The sequence below is a fragment of the Hevea brasiliensis genome, chromosome 5 (genome assembly GCF_030052815.1).
Source record: "Hevea brasiliensis isolate MT/VB/25A 57/8 chromosome 5, ASM3005281v1, whole genome shotgun sequence".
Classification (NCBI taxonomy): Eukaryota; Viridiplantae; Streptophyta; class Magnoliopsida; order Malpighiales; family Euphorbiaceae; genus Hevea; species Hevea brasiliensis.
Window position 1 is genome coordinate 8,473,855 of NC_079497.1, and position 20,089 is coordinate 8,493,943.

At 26.8% G+C, this 20,089-nt stretch overlaps 2 protein-coding genes across 4 annotated transcripts; one reads left to right on the top strand and one right to left on the bottom strand.

The window, feature by feature from the left end:
• Nucleotides 1-9,071: 9,071 nt before the first annotated feature.
• On the bottom strand, nt 9,072-11,013 carry LOC110659764 (40S ribosomal protein S21-2). 2 transcript variants are annotated; one of them, XM_021817806.2, is made up of 4 exons: nt 10,860-11,013; nt 10,668-10,763; nt 10,444-10,576; nt 9,072-9,314 (listed from the first exon to the last, which is right to left on the bottom strand). In XM_021817806.2, the coding sequence occupies exons 2-4, from the start codon at nt 10,715-10,717 to the stop codon at nt 9,249-9,251; spliced, it is 249 nt and encodes an 82-aa protein (XP_021673498.2). In that variant the 5' UTR covers nt 10,718-10,763; nt 10,860-11,013; the 3' UTR covers nt 9,072-9,248. The 2 variants fall into 2 exon arrangements, with proteins under 2 accessions (XP_021673498.2, XP_021673499.2); XM_021817807.2 differs by having other exon boundaries at nt 10,668-10,780; nt 10,860-11,000.
• Nucleotides 11,014-13,459: 2,446 nt separating this feature from the next.
• On the top strand, nt 13,460-19,381 carry LOC110659765 (uncharacterized). Of its 2 annotated transcripts, none has more exons than XM_058146837.1 (11): nt 13,460-13,721; nt 14,053-14,172; nt 14,262-14,370; nt 15,064-15,315; nt 15,386-15,498; nt 15,751-15,815; nt 16,616-16,755; nt 16,837-16,990; nt 17,616-17,656; nt 17,744-17,936; nt 19,125-19,381. In XM_058146837.1, the coding sequence occupies exons 1-10, from the start codon at nt 13,476-13,478 to the stop codon at nt 17,881-17,883; spliced, it is 1,380 nt and encodes a 459-aa protein (XP_058002820.1). In that variant the 5' UTR covers nt 13,460-13,475; the 3' UTR covers nt 17,884-17,936; nt 19,125-19,381. The 2 variants fall into 2 exon arrangements, with proteins under 2 accessions (XP_058002820.1, XP_058002819.1); XM_058146836.1 differs by having other exon boundaries at nt 13,461-13,721; nt 16,522-16,769.
• Nucleotides 19,382-20,089: the final 708 nt, after the last annotated feature.

The window sequence follows — 20,089 nt, forward strand, 5'->3', positions numbered from 1 at the left end:
TATGGCCTTCTTTTTAAGAAATTTTTTGTTTAGATATTCATTAAATATATAAATATTATATATTTAAATGAATTTAAATAATTTTGAAATATTTTTTTTATTGTATCTCTTAATTACTTTTTTAACATGATTGAAAATATTAACTTATTAAGTCTTGTATAATAATTTTAAGGTAATATTTAATATTTTAATTTTAAAATATTATATTATAATTATACTATTTAAAAATTAAGAAGGTGATTTATAAAAAATTATTTTTTTTAATTTTTAAAAATAAGAAAATATTTTGATCAAACCAATAAGTTTATATTATTATTATTTTTATTAAATATTTTTATTTTAAATTATTATATAAATAATTAATTATTAAAAATTAATAAAATTATTAATAATTATTAAAATAATTAATTATTAATTATTAAAAATATTAATATTGTTGAGTAAACTTAAATGTGGATTAATGACATATTGGCAACTTTTATGGGCTTTTGGCATGTGTGCTTAATTAGATGCGAACAAAACAAAACAAAACTACAAAAGCAATATAAAATACGTGGCAAATTGGTTGCTGGAAATAGAGCGGAAAAATAAATTTTGACTAAGAAACTCGCACAAACTTAAATCCCTTTTGACACTTGTCAAGGTGGTCACCTCCCCAACTTAGTGCTTTGTGATTTTTCTCAATGGTTGTGCTAGTTAGGTTTGTAGGACCCTCAAATCTTTCTAACACTCTCTTTATGATGTGTAAAGAACATCTTGATTGAGAATTAGGGATAATAGTAACTATAAACAGTGTTTACAAGGAGACTGAGGTGATAAGTAGAGGAAGATTGAATTGCAGAGTGGCAGCAGCTTCTGGGTTTGTGTAACTTAAGAAACAAAAATCTAGTCCTTTACTCTGTACACTAATTAAAAATAAATAACTATAATCTTGGATTTGCACTTATTTCCCTTCAAATCAAAGGGATTAGTTAATAATTCAATTTTTTTATTAATTATTAAATGATAAATTATTAAATATTTTTAGTATATGAGTATCCTATATAAAACAGTGATAAAAAAATTATAAAATATTTTCAATATATATAAAAATAATATTCTTTTTCTTATAAAAAAATATTATTTTTTATAATATAAATAATAAATCTCATGTGATTATAATAAATAATATATATCTAATAATTTTTTCATTTTTAAATTTAAGTGACAACTAATAAATACGCAATTTTTCAATACACTGGTTACTTCCTATAATTTATCCTGTTAAATTATTACCCTTCCTTTAGGGGGTTGTTTGAGAGGAAAACTTTCTTTGATGCAGCTCTTTGCCTCTTTCTTTTATCAAAAGCCGCCTTTGGAGAGTGTGTGTCATTCTTTTAAGATCTTTGCTTTATTTAATTTCTTTGTACTATTGCATATGGCTCTTTATTCTTTTTGGTACCTCTCTTCCCCATCTCTCTGAATTAGGGTAAGGATTAAAACAAAAGAAATAAAGAGAGAAAATAATGCATATTGCATTTTCATGATAAAGTTAGGAGACAGAATGCTTTTCTATTCATTTCTATTTGACTTGTATTGGACTGTTTGGGACCAATATCTGATTATTCTATTTTAGTGCTCTTAGCCAAATCCATTTGAATCATACCCTTAATGACTATCTCCTCTGGTCATGATTTTCATTTGGTGTATCAATTCAGTGGGATAATTAATGGGTGCTAAACCAATGGTTTTGTAAATGAACAACAGGTTAATAAATTATCATTTGATCAATTATTTGATTAAGTTTCTGAGATATAGCAAAATCTATAAATTAATTCTTAATCCTTATATATTTTTAAGTAATAATTTGATTCTAAGTTTAATTATGTTAATAAATTAGTCTCTATTATTATTTATCTTAATTTAAATTAATTTAATCCATAAAATTTTATTAGTATCTACATCTAAATTTTTATACTTGAATAACTATTTATTTATATTTAAATATTATATGAATTTATTTTAAATAATTTTATACAATCATTTAAATGTAAAATAAATAATTACTTAAATATAAAATTTAAATAAAAGAATTATTTTACTAATAAAATAAAACTTTAGGAACTATTTTGTTGATAAACTAAAATTTCATCAATTAAATTATTTTTAAATTAAAAAAATAATTAACAATCAATATAGACGGTATAAATTAATTTATTAATAAAATTAAATTTTTAAGATATAATAGGGATTAATATGTAAATTTTATTATATTTCAAGAATTTAATTATAAATTGCCTATACTTTTTTATGGGCTGTTATTTCCATTACTAAATCTTGAAAAGAATATGGACTCTTGTTTTTCTTTCTTTTTCTTTTTTCCTCCACAAGGGACAGCTTTGATCACAAGTAGCCAAAAAAAAAATAAATAAATAAAATAAAGAAAAACTCAAAAACCAGCAAGGCCTGCCTTTGTCATCTCTCTTTCAATATCTAGAAAGCTCTTGCTTGGAGTTTTTATTCCCTTGGCCACTACAAGGTCATTTGACATTCCAAGCCTTATAAGAGAATCTCATGTTTTGTGTTCTTATTCTTGATTAATGAACTGTAGTTTTGAACAAAATAAAGATTTTTCTTGCAGGTTAATCGTGGCATCAAATTGCTACTATTAATTTCAATTAAGTTTGATTTGATTCATTAGAGATAGATCTGATCATAAGCATATTTGAAATCGAGTTTGAATCAAAATTAGATTGATTAAACTCAAGAGTTTGCAACTGTTAATTAGTCAATGGTTCAACCGGCTCAAAATTAACACTTCTAAGAATTGGGTTTAGCTTCCCTTTTTCAAGCCTTGAATCAGATTATAATAAAATGAATGATTTGATTTTATAATCTGATTCGATTCAATACACTAAAAAAAATTTTAAAAGAAAATCATTGAATCAATTTAACGGTCTGATTTTGATCCGACTTCTGATCCTAACCGGCACTTGACTTTTGATTCCCATTCGCATATTCCTGTCCTGTCCATCAGTTGCTCAGGAATTTCGATTTAGGAACTTTATCCCTTCACTCTAATCCGTCTTCTTCCCCAAGCCACTCAATTGCCTCAGAATTCTTAGTAGCCTTGCTGATTTTTTTTTTTCCTTTTAATTTATTTAAATTTTGATTGCAATTAAAATTCAAGATTTTAGTGTCATAAAGTGAAATTCAATAAGGCGTTTATAGCAAATACAAATGGCAAATTTGGTGCATTATATATAATTAATTTTGAGTGTAATTTAAATTTAATATTTTATCTCTAAAATAATTTTAATATTATTAATATAAAAAAAATTATTTTTTATTTTTATTATTAATTTATATATGAGTGTGTTTCATCTTCTTAATAAAAAAAATCAGCTGAATGAATAAATAAATATAAAATATACTTGCTTTTTATCAGAAGATGGAAATGGTGGCAAAGGAAAGAAATTGAAAGAAAGGGAAGTATGCTAATGATTATGAGTGGTGGTGCCATAAGAAATGTACAAGATAATGAGGATAATCATTACAAGTACAACGAGGCAAACACACAAGCCATCTTGAATATTTAACAAGGGATTTATTTATTTATCATTGTCTTAAATGCTCACCTCTCAAGTCCTTAACTTTATTGGTTCAATTAGGTCTATTATGTCATTTTATTTAAATTTTTTAATTTTAGATATTTAAATAAAAGTTTTTTAAAATTAAAAAAATATTTTAAAATTTTTTATAGGTAAAGTATAATTAAAATTCTGGGGTTGCTGTATCTTCAATTTAATTTATATATATATATATAGTTGAAAAAAAAAAAAGGAAGAGCAACGCTCAAACAAGAAAACAACTAATTTGAAAAAAAAAAAGAAAAAAAAAAGTGACTAACAAAATCGGAGATAGGACACCCTGTCAAATCATGACACGACAAAGGAACCAGGTCACCAGAGGCCCATCAAGATTCTGGACCCCTACGAGCAGAGACGTTAGTTTATATATTTTTAAAATTAAGTAATTTATATTTTACAAAATCTATCACTTAATTGTTTTATTTAATTAATTATTAATTATAATAAAAATAATTAAAATGTCCTAACTTTATATATTTTTTTAAGAGATAAATAAAAGTAATTAGATTTTTTACCTTGATTTTGTCGTCACAAACTGTAATCAGTCGAGATCACCTTGGTCTACCAACTCATTCTTAGAGAGATACATAGTCATTAAAAATGTGAAGATTAGAGATTAAGTGTAAATCTCACAGGTCAACTTATAATTAGAGATGGGCGTTTTTAGATTAAAATCGAATAAATTAAATTGAATTATCTTAATTTAATAAGATAATTTAATTTATTTAATTTTTAAGATAATTCAATTTGGTTTGATTCGATTTTATATTATAAAAATTTTAATTATTTTAATTTGATTTAATTTTAAAGAGAAAAAATTGATTAAATCGAACTGAATTGAATAATTTTATTAATTTTTGAATTGATTTATTTTATATGTAATTATATATATATACAAATTATTTAATTTTATTGATTAATGATTATTATATTTAAATCAATGTTAAAATCAAACTAAATAATTTAAAATTTAAGTATAAATTAAAAAATTAATAAAAAATAAAACCGATAGATTTAAACTAAATCGAACTAAATGGAGCGATTTAATTTAATTCGATTTTTATTTATTTCGATTCTATTCAATTTTTAAAATATGTAATTTAGTTTTAATTATTTGATTCAGTTTGATTCAATTTAGTTTGAACCAAATGACTACCCTGCTCATGACCTATAAATCCAAATAGACCAAATCTTTGTTTTTCCAAGTAAAAATTTAAGAAATTGAAATTTCACTTATTAAAATCTAAAAAATATATAGAAAAAATTTAGAAAAGTTTCAAAATAATTCTGAAAATTTTTTGATAGAAAGAAAAATTAATTTAAAAAATAATATATTTATTATATTATTTAACTATAAAATTTAAATTATATATTTTATTAAATCTTATATATTAAATTACTTAATTTTTAAAATATAGAAATTAAGTTATAAAATTTGCTAAATTTTAAAAATTAAATTATAATTTAATTTTGAATAAAATTTTTATGTTTTTTAAAATTTTAATTTAATTATTAAAAATTAAAAGATTAAAATAAAATAACAACAAAATTACAAATATTTGAATTTATTCTATAAATATACCTTCTAATTAAAGGATTATAAATATTTTTTTTGGCAAACTACTAAAGAATTGATTGCCACACTAAAGGCTAGGCGTTAAAAGCTAGATGTCCTAGGAACAGGGAACTATTGGCCCACTTGAAAGGGTGAAAAAAATTGCTTTGAGCCACATGCCCAATTAAAGAAAATATAATGGGTAATTAATATTCACATAGTCCAATTTGAGAATTTATTACTTATATAAATATATAAAATTTATATATATTTAATTGATAAATTTCATTATAAATTATATGTTATAAATTTATAATAAATTAAAATTAAAGAAAAAAAAATCCACCCAAATACTACACATGACATATCCTAAGTTTTGTTCATGTATGAATATCAATTTTCAATTTCATTCATGGGAACATCATGAAAAGTTGTTAGTTTATGGATAGGCCTCACGAGTTCACTCATGACCTATGAATTTTTTATTTTTGTTTTAAGATTTTAAGAAATTAAAATTTTACCCATTAAAATTTAAAAAATATATATTAAAAAATTAAAAATATTTTCAATTAATTTTTAAAAAAAATTATTTTTTAAAAAATAATATATTTATTATATTATTTAAATATAAATTTAAGAAAAATTAATTAATTAGTTGACTCTATTAGTCCTTTTTACAAGAGTAAGTAATAAATTTTCAGTCTTTTAATTTGAATAAGATTTTCTTTCTTAATGGATAATAATTTTTGGAAACATATAAATGTTGATTAATTTGATTAACATTGAATTTAATAAAATAAAATTATTAAATAATTGAAAAATAATATTATTCAAAAATAAAATTTGAATGTTAAAATTACACATTGAATTTAGATTTTATCAAAATTCATAAATTAAATTATTTTATTTTAAAAATATATAAACTAAGTGATAAATTTTGCTAAATCTCATACATTAAATTAAAATTATTATAATTTATTAAATTCTAATTTGACGTCTACTAAAATTTTTCTATTTTGAAAATTTTAATTTAATTATTAAAAATAAAAATAAAATTATAAATGTCTGAATTTATTCTGCAAATAAACATTAACTACTAAAGTATTATATACCTAAAGGAATTGATGGCTAGTTAGCTACGCTAAAGGCCAGGCGCTAAAAGCTAGATGTCCTACGAATAGGGAACTATAGTCCCACTTGAAAATTAGAAAGGAAGAAAGAAAGAAAAATGCTTGGAAATGCATTAATTAAATTGGTAAAGGTTTATTTAATTTTAAAAATAATTATTAAAAAATAAATTAAATTGATAATGATTTATTTAATTTTGGGAGTAATTTTTAGAGTTTGAAAAGATTAATTAAATTAATAATGACTTATTTAATATAAAAAATAATTATTAAAGATTTAAAAGGAGTTTTTACCAAAATATAATGGTGGTTAATATTCACATTGATTACCGTCCAAATAACACACATGACGTGTCCTAGGTTTTGTTCATGTGTGAATATCAATTTTCAATTTCACATCATGAAAGCTTGTTCCCATTTTAATGTATTTTTAAATTTTAATTACACAAATTTAGGGGAAAGGCTAGTTATAAATATTATCATATTGAATTATATGTATTTATGAAAATTATTTTTTAATCAGTCCTCAATTTTTATTAAATTTTTTCTTTAATTTTATTATTAAAAAATAATTTTTTTAAAAATTAGCAGAATTTTTAGAATCGATTGTTATTGGAAGCTCAAACTGCAGCTAATAATTGTTCATATAGTGATAATTTAAATTGTTAAACGATTTGAGTTAATTATTAGATATTAAAAATCAATTAATTGATTCCAAAAAATTACCCTTTTAATTTAGAGTAAATGATTAAAAAAAATTTCAATTTTACTTAAATTTTTTAATTTTATCAATTTAATCCTTAAACTTTTATATTAATCTCAATTTTAGCAATCAATTTAATTGAATAGTTTAATTGATAAAAATAATTTAAATATTTATCTATATTATCATTATTAATATTTTTTTAAAATCAATTGTAGCAATTATTCTCAAATTGATAAGAATATTATTTTATTAAATCAAATAAAATCTCTCTCTATTTATATATTCGCATCTTTTAGAAGTTACAATTATATTTTTTTTGTTATATTATGTATACATATTTATATTTAATTTTTTAAGTTTTTTCATTTGTTAAGCCTTAAATTTGAGATCAGAAAAATGTGAATTAAAAATATAAATATAAAGAAAAGGAAAAAAAAATAAAAATTAAGATAAAAATATTACATATATTGTTCAATTATTTTTTTTTGGCAATACGAAGTTTGCTAAAACTAATGAAAATATTAAAAATTATTGAACAAATTAATAAAATTTAAAAATTAACTAAAATTGATAATAAATTAAAAGATTTGAATGATTTTTACTGATAGATAAATTTAATTATTTTTGGTTAAATTTATTGATAAGATTGAAAACAATATGAAAAGTTTAGGATTAAATTGATAAAATAAAAAGTTTAACTAAAAATAAAAAAAATTATAAAGTTTCCAAATTTTTTTATCATTAAATCTTTAATTTATGATAAATATACATTTTAAGTTATATATTAATTTATTTTTAATTTATAAATAAAAAAAAAAACTTAGAATAAAAATGTATTTGACAAATTGTTAATAGAAGTTCATCTTATTGGGGTAATGATTACAGATAAATGGGTCATAATATCTTAGCTTGTTGTTCATGAGCAGGAGAGAGCTATGATGAAGGTAAGATATGGTACGCAAATAAATTCAAAAGATGAAAGATTTATATGCACGACTATAAGAGACAGGAAGACATCAAAAAGGAAATGATACTTAATAATTGAACACCAGACAACATCATTCTTGAACAGGATCTGTCCAAGTCCATCCCACACCCACTGCCACACCAAAACCATTATTTTTTTCTCCTAGAAATGCAGTTTTCTTTATATTGTCATTAGGAAAAAGTCTTATTCAATGGAAAAAGGCTGCAAATTTATAAAGTTTATATACAAGCTCTATGCTTTCAAGTTTTTTTTTTTTTTAATTATAAAAGTGTTTTAAAAAATGTCTTAATTTTATATTTTCACCAATTCATATCATCAGATCAGATTTAAGGGGCTTGTAATGTCCATAATGCACGGTTTAATGGATCGCAAGATGGGTCGGCCTTAGGGCTTACACGTTCTTAGTATAATGGACGTTAATGGGCCAATGCCCTTTGAAGGGATCATCAATAGTGGGTCTATTTCATATTCACACCAAGCAGGTGAAGCAACCGACAGCGAAAAGGGCTTCTGAGATTTTGCAGTCTTCCCTGAATCTAAAGTCCAGGTTCAAGCACAAGTCATGTGGGCTTTTGGGGGATCGACATTTTCTTTTCACAAGATAAATAACAACTTAAAAGGAAAGTAATCGCCTCCTAAATGATGCGGTATAGCGTGCAAAGGATTGGCGCTTCAATAATCCATCTTAAGCTGTTGCCTACCTTATTTTGCAGTGAAATTAAAAAGTAGGAATCTGATAAGAGAAGTAGGAACACGAGGAGAAAAGTATTGAAATAACTAATATAGTTTATGTTCCAAGCAAACTCATCTATGCTTATGGCAAAACCAGTGTCAGAAATACATTAAAACACTAACACCATTGCTTTGTTTAACCTATTGCCTCGATTATAATTGTAACAAGAAAAAAATATTGGTGAATTGTGAATAAGCCGAAGTATTACAAATTGCAATGGTAAAACATTCAGCTTTCTGTTAACAAGAAAAAAATATTGGTGAATTGTGAATAAGCCGAAGTATTACAAATTGCAATGGTAAAACATTCAGGTTCAAATTATGGATGCAAAACTTTAAAGTGCAACATAATATTATAGAAAATCATGCAACAAACAAATTCGACATAAAAACAATGCTAAGTACTAGATATTAACTTGTCCTTCATATCAAATATCTTAAAAAAACCAGAGCAGTCACTCTCCTTGTACCAACAATGTTTAAAAGAAAACAAAACATGCACCAACTGCAATCATTGTTGGCGGTGTTCAACCTTCTTCTTTTGCCAAAGCCTGTCCAGGGCACTGTCAGCATCACCCTGTGAATTTGCATCACCAAAATACCATGATCAGCATGTAAGTTTGGCGTAAAACAAGAAGCAAGGTTAAAAAATAGATATAGAATAATGAATTACTAGGACTAGGAGTATTGCACAATATTTGAAAGTGTAATAAATAAAAGCAACAATAACCAGTAAGTCATAAACCAAAAGCTAGATCAGTGCCAACCATTGTAAAATCATGCCTAACAATCCAGATCATTTATCAAGCTTAAGTACAATTAAGCATTTCATAACCATGAGAAAAATATGATACAAATAAATGGTTCACTACTCTCTGCAAGTGCATTTCAAAGTCTGCATACCATGCATAAAAATACGATAACTCGAGCACCATACCTTGCACAACTATTTCTTTACCTTCTAAACCTACTTTACTTTTTAAATTGCTTAAGGGACATTGTTCAACTCACATAACCTTTTACTTCCTTTTATTTAAAAAATAACTAAATTTTAGTTAGTATTCTACAAAAAATATGGACAAAATTTATTTAATAACAAAAAATAACTATATTATTAATCTTATAATAAATATAATTAATTACATGATAAAAAAAATCCGAACACAAAATAAATAATGAATGAATTGATAGAAAAAAATAAAAAAGGTTTTACATTTTAAAAATAGTAATTGAAATTCAACACAATTATAATAAAATGAGCCTTTAATAAACTTTTTGACATAGAATATGCTTATTCTTCTATATTTGTATCACTTAGAAAAGTTTTATTTATTTTGTATTTAATAACAAAGAAATAGAATTAGAGATTGATTAAATGTTATGTCTGACCAGTATGATTTGTAAAATGTAATTAAACCCCTATTCAGTAAATTAGTCACTCTCATTTAATTTTCTAATATATATATATATATATATATATATATATATATATATATATATATATATATAACCCACGGGTAATTGTGCTTGTTAACACTAATGCAGTTATAGTTAAAACTACGATAGCAAATCTATACACAGCGCTCATCATTCGAAAACTAGGCTAAATTTTATAATAGCAATACAACGCAAAACAAACAAATACAAGCCTCACATCAATAATTCTTGAAGGGATAAATAAAAAAAAAAAAAAAAGCAAAAAGAACCTGAGCTCGGACGAAACCACAGAGAGCAATAGTGGTAGATTGACCAACGTATAGGCCATTGGCATCCAAGTGCCCAATGTTAATCTGGACAGAGGCGTGATCCTTGGAGGTGATGAGCCTGTTTGTGGCAGAGCTGCAAAACCATGGCAAAATTGCTAAGATTTCTTACTTCAACAAAAACTAATCAGCGAGTTCAAATCAAAACTCATAACTGCTTATGTTACCATTTCCTGGGGATGTACAGATCCATATTCTGACCCTCTTCGTTCTGCATCTTGGATGACTGATAAGCTCCCAACAAATCACTTGGCTCAAATCACCTAATTCAGCAATCAACCTTTTCAATCAACACGGGTTTAAATTATTTACAGTAATTAAACGAGTCTAAAATTGCATAAGATAGATGAAGAAAGCACCTGAAGAGGAAACAGCAACTGCGAGAGGCTCAGCGCAAAAGAAATGGAACGAGGTTTTTCTTCGGCGTTGTTATAGTGGCGCTTAAAACCCTAGTGCCGAAATGACCTCCATGTCCTTTTGTGGCAAAATTATAAAACACCCCACACGGTAAAAATAATTAAAAATAGCATTATCAAATTTTCATGAATTGAATTAATTTAATTAGATTTTTTAATTCAGTTATTTTATTTTAATTAATATTTTAAATAATTTTATTTTTTTTATTTTTAAAAATAATTTCATGATTAAAATTTATTTATTCTCATATTTTAAACAACCATAAACAATAAAATAATAAATTATAATTTCCTCTATTATAATAATTTTGGCATTTTATAATAATTAATAAATAAAAATAATTATATATTAATCTTTATGTATATGCATTTCACGTGTATTAATTAATTTATAATTTATAATAATCTTTTAAAACAATATATAATAATTTTATTTATACAAATATAAGTATTAAATTTAATTGTTTAAATTAAAATTTTAATATTAATTTAACTAATATTTTGAAAATCAATTTTCAATAAAAAATTATTATAGTTTAATGAAAATGTTTTATATATTTTAATATTTAAATTCTTATTATTTTTAAAGTTTATATATATAATTTATAAATTAATTGATGTTGTCTAGATCATAAAAATTATAAAAAAAATTAAAATTTATATTTTAGTAAAAATTAAATCTCTATAAATTAAGAATAATTTTTTCATCACAATTTTTTTTTACATATTTATCTCTTCTATTATTAGTTAAATCAATTAAAACTCAAATGATATTAAGAGTGAATTTCAATGAATTTTTTTTATCTATTTATGAAAAGGAGTTCAAATCCTAACAAAAATGATAATTAAGGTTTCGTTTATTTCACATAATATAATTTATATATAAAAAATAATTTTTACACAAAATATTTTTTAAAAAATAATTTTATCTTCTGTTATTTGATTAAAATGTTAAATTAATGGTATTTTTTTATTTAAGTATTTTTATATTTTAATAAAATTATTAAAATTTAAAAAATAAAAAATAACCCATTTTTTCAAAAGAATAAGTAATTTTTCTATTGATTGAAAAAATATTTTCTTGACTAATTTTCTTAAGTGCTTCAAATGTTAGAAAATGAAAAAAAAAAGACTTTTTAAAATGATATTTTTCATAAAATAAACGGAGCCTTATGTAAAAAGTTAATTTATAATATTAAATTATAATATTTAATTTGATAATAGAATATTATTTCAATTTATTTAAAAAGATAAATAATGACAAAAGTAAAATTTAACATATGGAAAGGAAGAGTCATGAAAAAATGTGACTTTTCAAAATTATATTTATAAAGAAAAATGTTTATATAGAGTGTTTTATTCATATCAGGATTCTTTTTATAATCTAATCAAAATTATAGAATATTAGTAAGTCCTAAAATTCTATTACAATAATTAATTTTAAAAAATTAAATTTAACAATAAAATAGTATTAAAATATATTTAAAAATAAAAATATTGAAAAAAATAAAACATTTTAGAGGAGGGGAAAGCCATGAAAAAACGTTACTTTTGAAAATTATAAAGAAAAATGTTTATATATAGAATTTTATTTATAAGAGTTATTTATTTAATCTAATCAAAATTATATAACATTAATAAGGTCTGAAATTCTACTATAAAAATTAATTTATGTATTTAATTAATTTTATAAAATTTAATTAAAAATTAAATATATTTATGTCAATTTAAATGTATATATATAAAATATGATTGAGAGCAGGTAAGAGAGAGAGAAGAGAATAAATTATTAGGTACATCTAGTGTATATGTATCATCTTTTATAGTTTTTTTGAAAGAGGTAATATCATTTTTAATACTTCTGATGTATTTTAAGAGAGAAATGAAAGAGAAAAGGGGGAAAGAAGAGATGAGATGTGCTTCTGAGCTATATATATGAGTATTTTAATTAAAAGGAGTTGTTTTGTGGATTTTATTTTAAATTTTAATTAAATTTGTTAATAATTTATTATAGTTATAATAATTTTATGAAATTGAATTATAAAAAAAATTATTTTTTAAAAATTAAAAATATAAAACATGAAGTTCAATTTTATAAATTTTATAAACTTTTTTATTTAATCTAAATATAGAACTCTAATCAAATATAATTTGTGATTAAAATTGCTGTGAAAGGATAGGTAATAAAAAAGAAGGGGGTAAATATTGAAAAGGAAAAAAAAGGTAAGAAGGCGACAATAAAATTAATTTTATATTTAAAAATGAGTAAATTAATAAAAAGATAAAAAAATAAAGTGTAATTTTTATATTTAAAAAGAGATTAAAATAAGACATAAAAATAAAAATAGTCATATATTTATCTTTATTTACTCATTTGTCACCTTTATTCAAACAGAATTTAAAAGGTTAGTTTGATATTATTTTAAAAATTATAATAAGGTAATTTAAAAAAAATATTTTATTTTTTTCACTTTAAAAAATTATTTTATTTATTTTAAAATTTTTATAATTAAAATATATCAAATTTAAAAATATCGCTGAGATGGTATTTCAAAAGCCATGATATCAGATCGTTATAGAAAGGAAGGCGCGAGACGCAGAGGCCTCAGAAAAATTATTTTGGACTTCCCGCCAACTCGATCGACAGTATTCTTTTTCTTTTTCGCTGCACCGGAGAGAGAGAGGGGGGAAGAAACCGAAATGGAGTTTAGTCTCAGCGGAAACGCCCTCAAGACCTTCGCTCGGTCAATCACTTGCCTCGCGCGTGTGGGAAACGAGCTTGCCATCCAAGCCTCTCCTTCTCAGGTACACTTTCTTGTTGCTTTCCTTCAATTTCCTTCTTGATTCTGTCGGAATTCCCTCTCTCCAAACACTTTCAAAGCGAGATCAGTTTAGGGTTTTGAAAAAGCATGGAAGTCGATTTTCGCTGAGAAATGCTAGTTCTTCTAATTTTTGTTTTTCTTCAATTCCATTTTCACATGACGCGGAAATATGTGATAAAATTTTAGTGAGCGAAATCATTTTTATCAGATTTAGTTGGTATTAGAGGAAAAAGGACCATTTGTTTATACAGTATTGCATCTATAAATGTTAGATTAATTGCTTAATTATTGCTATTATTTTACAAAATTTTCAGCTCATACTTCACACCATTAATTCATCACGATCTGCCTATCAATCTATTACATTCAAGTCCGGCTTCTTTGATATGTATACAATTTCTGGTACACAAGTCCAATGCAGCTTACTCTTGAAGGTATAACATTATCTTTTTATTTATCTATTTTAATAATAGAATTAATAGGATTTTGTAGTATTTCATCCTTACTGACTTGGTGATTTCAGGCCATTTGTTCTGTTCTTAGGACACCTATTTCATCAATTAATCATCTGAGCGTACAGTTGCCTGGTCCTGATTCATCAAAAGTGCAATGGACTTTAGAGTGCTACAGTGGTAATGTGTGTGCATGCACACGTGTGATGAGCCTCTTTTTTTTTTTCCCTTTTTCATTTGGTATGTCATAAACAGGAAATTGCATGAGAAAAAGAAAAAACTGTAATTAGTGGTGGCATGCAACTCTTGGTTGTATGGATTGAAATCACGAATCAATTTGTTGAATTGATGTGAAAACATTAGTGAAACAATATTCTCAAATTTATTTCCTGTAAGTGGGGAAGGGGAAGATTTATACAGTACAAATCTCCCCCTTTCCCTCACTTCCAGCTTCCCTTCAATTTTTTTGCAACTTCCAAACACTACAACAGCATGTATAACATGGTAACCTCCAAATTGCAAACCTAATATTATAGCCACTAATCCTTAGAGACCTTACTACAATGAAACTAATGTAGAGGTACTGTGCATAGATAATACTGAAGTACTTTTCAATCTTTATATTTTCAATTGAACTCTATATATTGTCCATATAATTTCATTGTGGGTTGCTTTCTTTGAGCGTTCCTCCCGAACGACTTGGTTATAAACTAAATTCTATAGTATCTTAACCAATTCATTTGTCATTATCAACAGCTGATGATACATAACATTTTGATCATGTCACACTGCTGTCTTGGTCAAATATTCTGCTTATGTCATATATTTGATTCCCCTAAGGTTCTAAACAAATTCACAATGCACATCTTGCAGGGATGAAAAAATCCTACTGGATTACTTGCAATGTTGAGTCCGACATACAACATTTATCTCTTGATAGAAGAAGATTCCCAAGCAGCTTAGTTGTGAGGCCTCGAGATCTCAACAGACTGCTAGCCAATTTCCAATCATCACTCCAGGAGATTACTGTCATTGCAACAGAACCTGCTTCCATGCCTACTGATGCTGCAAGTGAAATAGGTGGAAAAGCTGTTGAACTTAGAAGTTATATAGACCCGACAAAAGGTGAGTAAGCATATAGTAGTGTTCCTGATGTGTTGCAACTTCCATATTTACAATAATTTTTTCACTGCAGATAATGACTCTGCACTACATACTCAGTTGTGGATAGATCCTGTGGAAGAATTTGTTCAGTATACCCACACAGGAGACCCTGTGGATGTGACATTTGGTGTGAAGGAATTGAAGGTATAGAGAGAGGCCTTAGGATTAGATTATTTTGATTTTGGGTTATAATTAGCTTGTAAACTCTACTCAACAAAGCCTTGGCTGAGCTGATGAACCTTGTTTAGTTCCATGTGGAGATTATATCTACCTAAGCATTGTTGTTATCTTTGCAATGTTTGTTCTATTGTTTTCTGTTTTGCTTTTATACAGTACTTTAGCCAATTCGTTAATGTATTTTCATTTGAGTACACGTCAATATTTCTTAAATTGCAGGCATTCCTAGCTTTCTGTGAGGGCTGTGAAGTGGACATTCATTTATATTTTGAAAAAGCTGGAGAGTAAGATGCTTCTTTTTTCCTCATTTCTGTGCCATTTTTCTTCTCCCTGAAAGTCAATCATTATATATATATATAAGCCATGAATATGGGCTCCAAAAATTTGCTAGCTAATCAGCAATCCTAGACATTGAGCTTAAGGAAATACATTTCCATTAGATGGATGCATTTCAGCAGAAGACCAGGCTGGAGGTGTTTATGAAGTATACGGGCATATAAAGATTGGCTTTACTTGCTTTATATGGTACTGCCATCAACATTCCTCAAAGAAAAAAAATTGATGCATCTAGTTTCCTCATTGCTTGTTTAGTGACACATGGGAAATCATCTCGCTGCCATCTCTGCATAATATTGCTGCACATTTGAAGTGATTGATCCATCAAGGACCTTTACTTGATGGCCAATCAAGAATGAGTGGAACTTGCAATCATCCTGCTTTGAGAAACCAATAATGGCTCTCCTTACTTTTGTTTTTCATCCTTTTTAGTTGCAAGTCTGCAGTCATGACAAGAAGATTTGATAGTTTACAGACCTTCTGGTCTTTTTTTTTTCTTCCTAAAGACAATGGAAACGTCGAATGAAAAATAGGGACATGCATTATTCATTATACTGGCCCTCATAATATCATCTGTTTGCTCATGCTATTTGGGATTCAAGTATTGGCCTATCTAAAACATGACAATCTTGGAAAATACATTTACTGAAACAGGCCAATTTTAATGGCACCAAAATTTGGTTTAGATGATGGATCCAGTTCAAATTTTGATGCTACACTTGTACTTGCTACAATGCTCATATCACAGCTCCATGAAGGAAATTCCTCAGAACCTCCACAAGTGGCTACCACAACCCATGTTCAGGCTGTGTGTGGCACTGGGTCGCAGCCACTGGCAAGGGGTAGAGCAAATGTGTCTGAGCATCCTTCTGATCACACCAGAATTTGGTCTGAACTTTCAGGTAATCATTCAAAGTTCCATGGATTTAACCATATGCACTAAATCATATATACTTTGATTTTATGCAGGCAGTGCGGCAAGAAGTGGAAGTGGTGCTGATGGAAGACAGGCTCAAGGAGAAAGAAACTTGAATGCTACTGAACAGAGGGAAATACAAAGGATTAGCATGATTCAAATATCAAAAGATGCATGTGCTCAAGTGAATGAGCCTGCAGGTCCAAGGTCGTATCCTAAATTTATCTTTTAGTATGTTGTCTTTTTAAGTAATTACAAATCTTAATAAAATTCTTTTGCTAAAAATTCTGGTGACACATCTGTCTCTCTCCCTCTCTCTATGAATATGCTATTTGATCCCACATCTTATGGGGATAGGTCTCAAGGTTAACAGAGGAGGGTAAAAACGTGATAAATGTTTTTTTTAAAGTGCATAATTGTGGTTGAGCCTCTTAATTTGGAGAAGTTAAAGTTTCAAATGGGAAGATAAAACCCAAGATGAAGAGACATCAATGTGTGGAGTAAAATAGGAAAATTACAACTATATAGCTTTCTCCAACATGATGGATTTGCTGCTAGTAAACATTGTTTACAGGATCACACGGAAAGAGAAATGATAACAAAAATGAGGGGAAAAATAATGAACTCATTTCTATTCGTTTTAGTTTATTGTCATAATATGGTTACTTTTTTACCATTTTTATAATTGAAATGATACACAATCTCATCCACAGGATGATTATGCTTTTCATGAATTGTTATTTATGTTGGTACTGACTTTATTGCATTAAATCTTTATAAGTAATTTTGTTGATTTTAGCTCCGTGCTCCATTTTCTTATTGGTTATATTAGGTGCCATCCTACAGAAGAGCATCATGAGGAGGAAGCTCGAGGTTAGTTATAGGCTTGCTAGTTGATCTGGTCTTATTAATATTTCCCTCTTGCAGTATACTAATGTTTTTGCAATTTTTCACTTTCAGATAGACCAGAAATTAATGGTCATGATTTTTCACAACGACATCTGAGCAACTGGGTAGATGCAAATGAAGATGATGATGATGATGCAGATGAAAATGAATTGTGTGTTCAGCCAACGCCACCGTATTATGAAGAACAGTAGCACTGAGTGATCTCTGTCACTATGATAGGCAGATGCTTCTGCTTACTTCTGTTGTAAGTACATGTGCACCTTCTAATTACATGCTTGATCCTCATATTTTTCTGCTGAATCACATGCTTTATCTTTTGAAATCCTTTACCTACACATAATGTCATTTTACTTGTTGATATTGAAAAAGAATATCCATTTGAATATTGTGTTGGAAGTAATTACTAATTAGTGGCTACGTGGATTCTATACCCAGCTTTAAAATGATGGCGTGCTGTTGTTTGTAAATAACCTCCAATTAATTCTGTTCAAATGATTTATTGCATGCATCCATTTGAATACAATGGAATTGGATAAGAAAAAGATTCATATTTATATGCATTATCACGTATTGATGCATTTTGAACTTGTGCTTTGACTTTGACCACTTATGTTGGTGGTACAAGATGCATCCGTTAAAATTTCAGTTTAATTTTTCTAGGTTCAATTTTTGATTTGGGGAGAGAGGAAATGGGAGGGAGAGGGATATATATATATATATAGGGATCAATTTGCAAATACTGGTAATATTAACAGATTCACTTGTCAAAATACAAAGTCCTACTTGTAAATAATTGTAATATTTGGGGGGTCTACTTGTCAAAATACATGGATGAAAATTTTAACAATTATAATTCTTTTTAATTATTAAATTTTAAAATTTTTAATTTAGTGGGATCCACATTTGGTTTTGTCACCTAAGTTTATTGTGCCAACAAATTTAATGTTGTTAAGTGTTTTGTTACCTAAGTGCAAACAGCGAGAAGACACATGCCCTCAATTGTATTTGAGTGCTAAAAATGCAAAATCACAGGGTAGCTAAGTGTAATTTCCCCTAAAAAGAAAATCCTGGTTATTTGAAGGGAACTTATACTGGGTACTAGTTTTGGGCTAAAGATTGTCACAGGAAGGTAGTTGGGCTTTCAAATGCTGGGCTTTTTTACGTTGGAGCCAAGCTCTAAGCTGCTTTGACATTCATATGGTATCTAGTTTGGATTATTACGAGTTTTCTCAGTTTGATGCCAAGGTGCTAATATTTGTAATAATGCAAACTAACTAGCGTGCCTCAATTAACTAGTTTGCTTATCTGGTGGTTTATTTGCCTGTCTTAGTTTCAGCCTGGAGCTGTTTAGAAATTTCATTACACAAACTTACACGATATTTAGCACATGATCTCAGCTGTGTTATGTACTAATCTGAATGATGCTGAATAGGTTCGCAAGGACACATTTCTGCTTCTCATGTTTGTAGAAGATTCTCCATTGAAAAGCTTGAATTATTGATGGTGTTATTAGAATTTCAGATGATGGGATCTGTCATTTTCTTATTTTTCCAGTAAGGTTTCTACTTGAAATGATTGTCGGAGCCAACCTGAAAATTAGTATGTTGGCTTCAATTAATAATGTCTCGCTGTATCTATGTTTCAATGATACCTCTTGACATGATGAATGAGAAGAAGTTTGGATGGAAACATGTGTCTTCCCAATTTAGGCTATTGGATTGGATGGCTCACTTAATTCATTCACATGGCATATGATCCATCATATTTAGACATTAAATATAAGGGACCTGGTGTTTGCCACATGTATGAGGCAAATCTCTGTATTAACGCCAATGAGATGTCTTCGTGCTGTGATCAATGCCCTTCCCGATTTAGACTTTGGAATTGAAAGCAGGTGAAGCTTTTCTAACTGTGATTACTGGTTTTTCCTTGCAAGTTGTTAAGTTGAATGATAGAAGTTGGGAGTTTATTCGCCAGAACTTAGATAAAGATGATTTAACAGAGCTAGTGATTAGTACTGATTAGTTGTTCTATAGATAAAGAGTAACCTATCCCACTTTAGATGCCTCTTTCTAGTATGAAGAAGATACCCAAGGGTGAAAACTGGGCATCTGATTTAAACCTATTGCAGGTCACTTTGCATATGCTAACCGGCTTTATGGATTCTCCAAGAATGCATATGCTTCCCCCTTTTAGGAAGTTAAACGGAAAATGGCTAGAAATAGCAAACTTGATTGCCGTGTTTGATTTGAGAACTTATGATGATTGATTTTGGTAAATTCCTTTGTGTTCCAGGCTTCAATAGGATCTTGCAACTTAGTGCAAGATCGAGTTGTGTTGATCACATGAAAATATCAGCTTATGTATCAACTGAACTTTTTGGCTTAATAATAAACA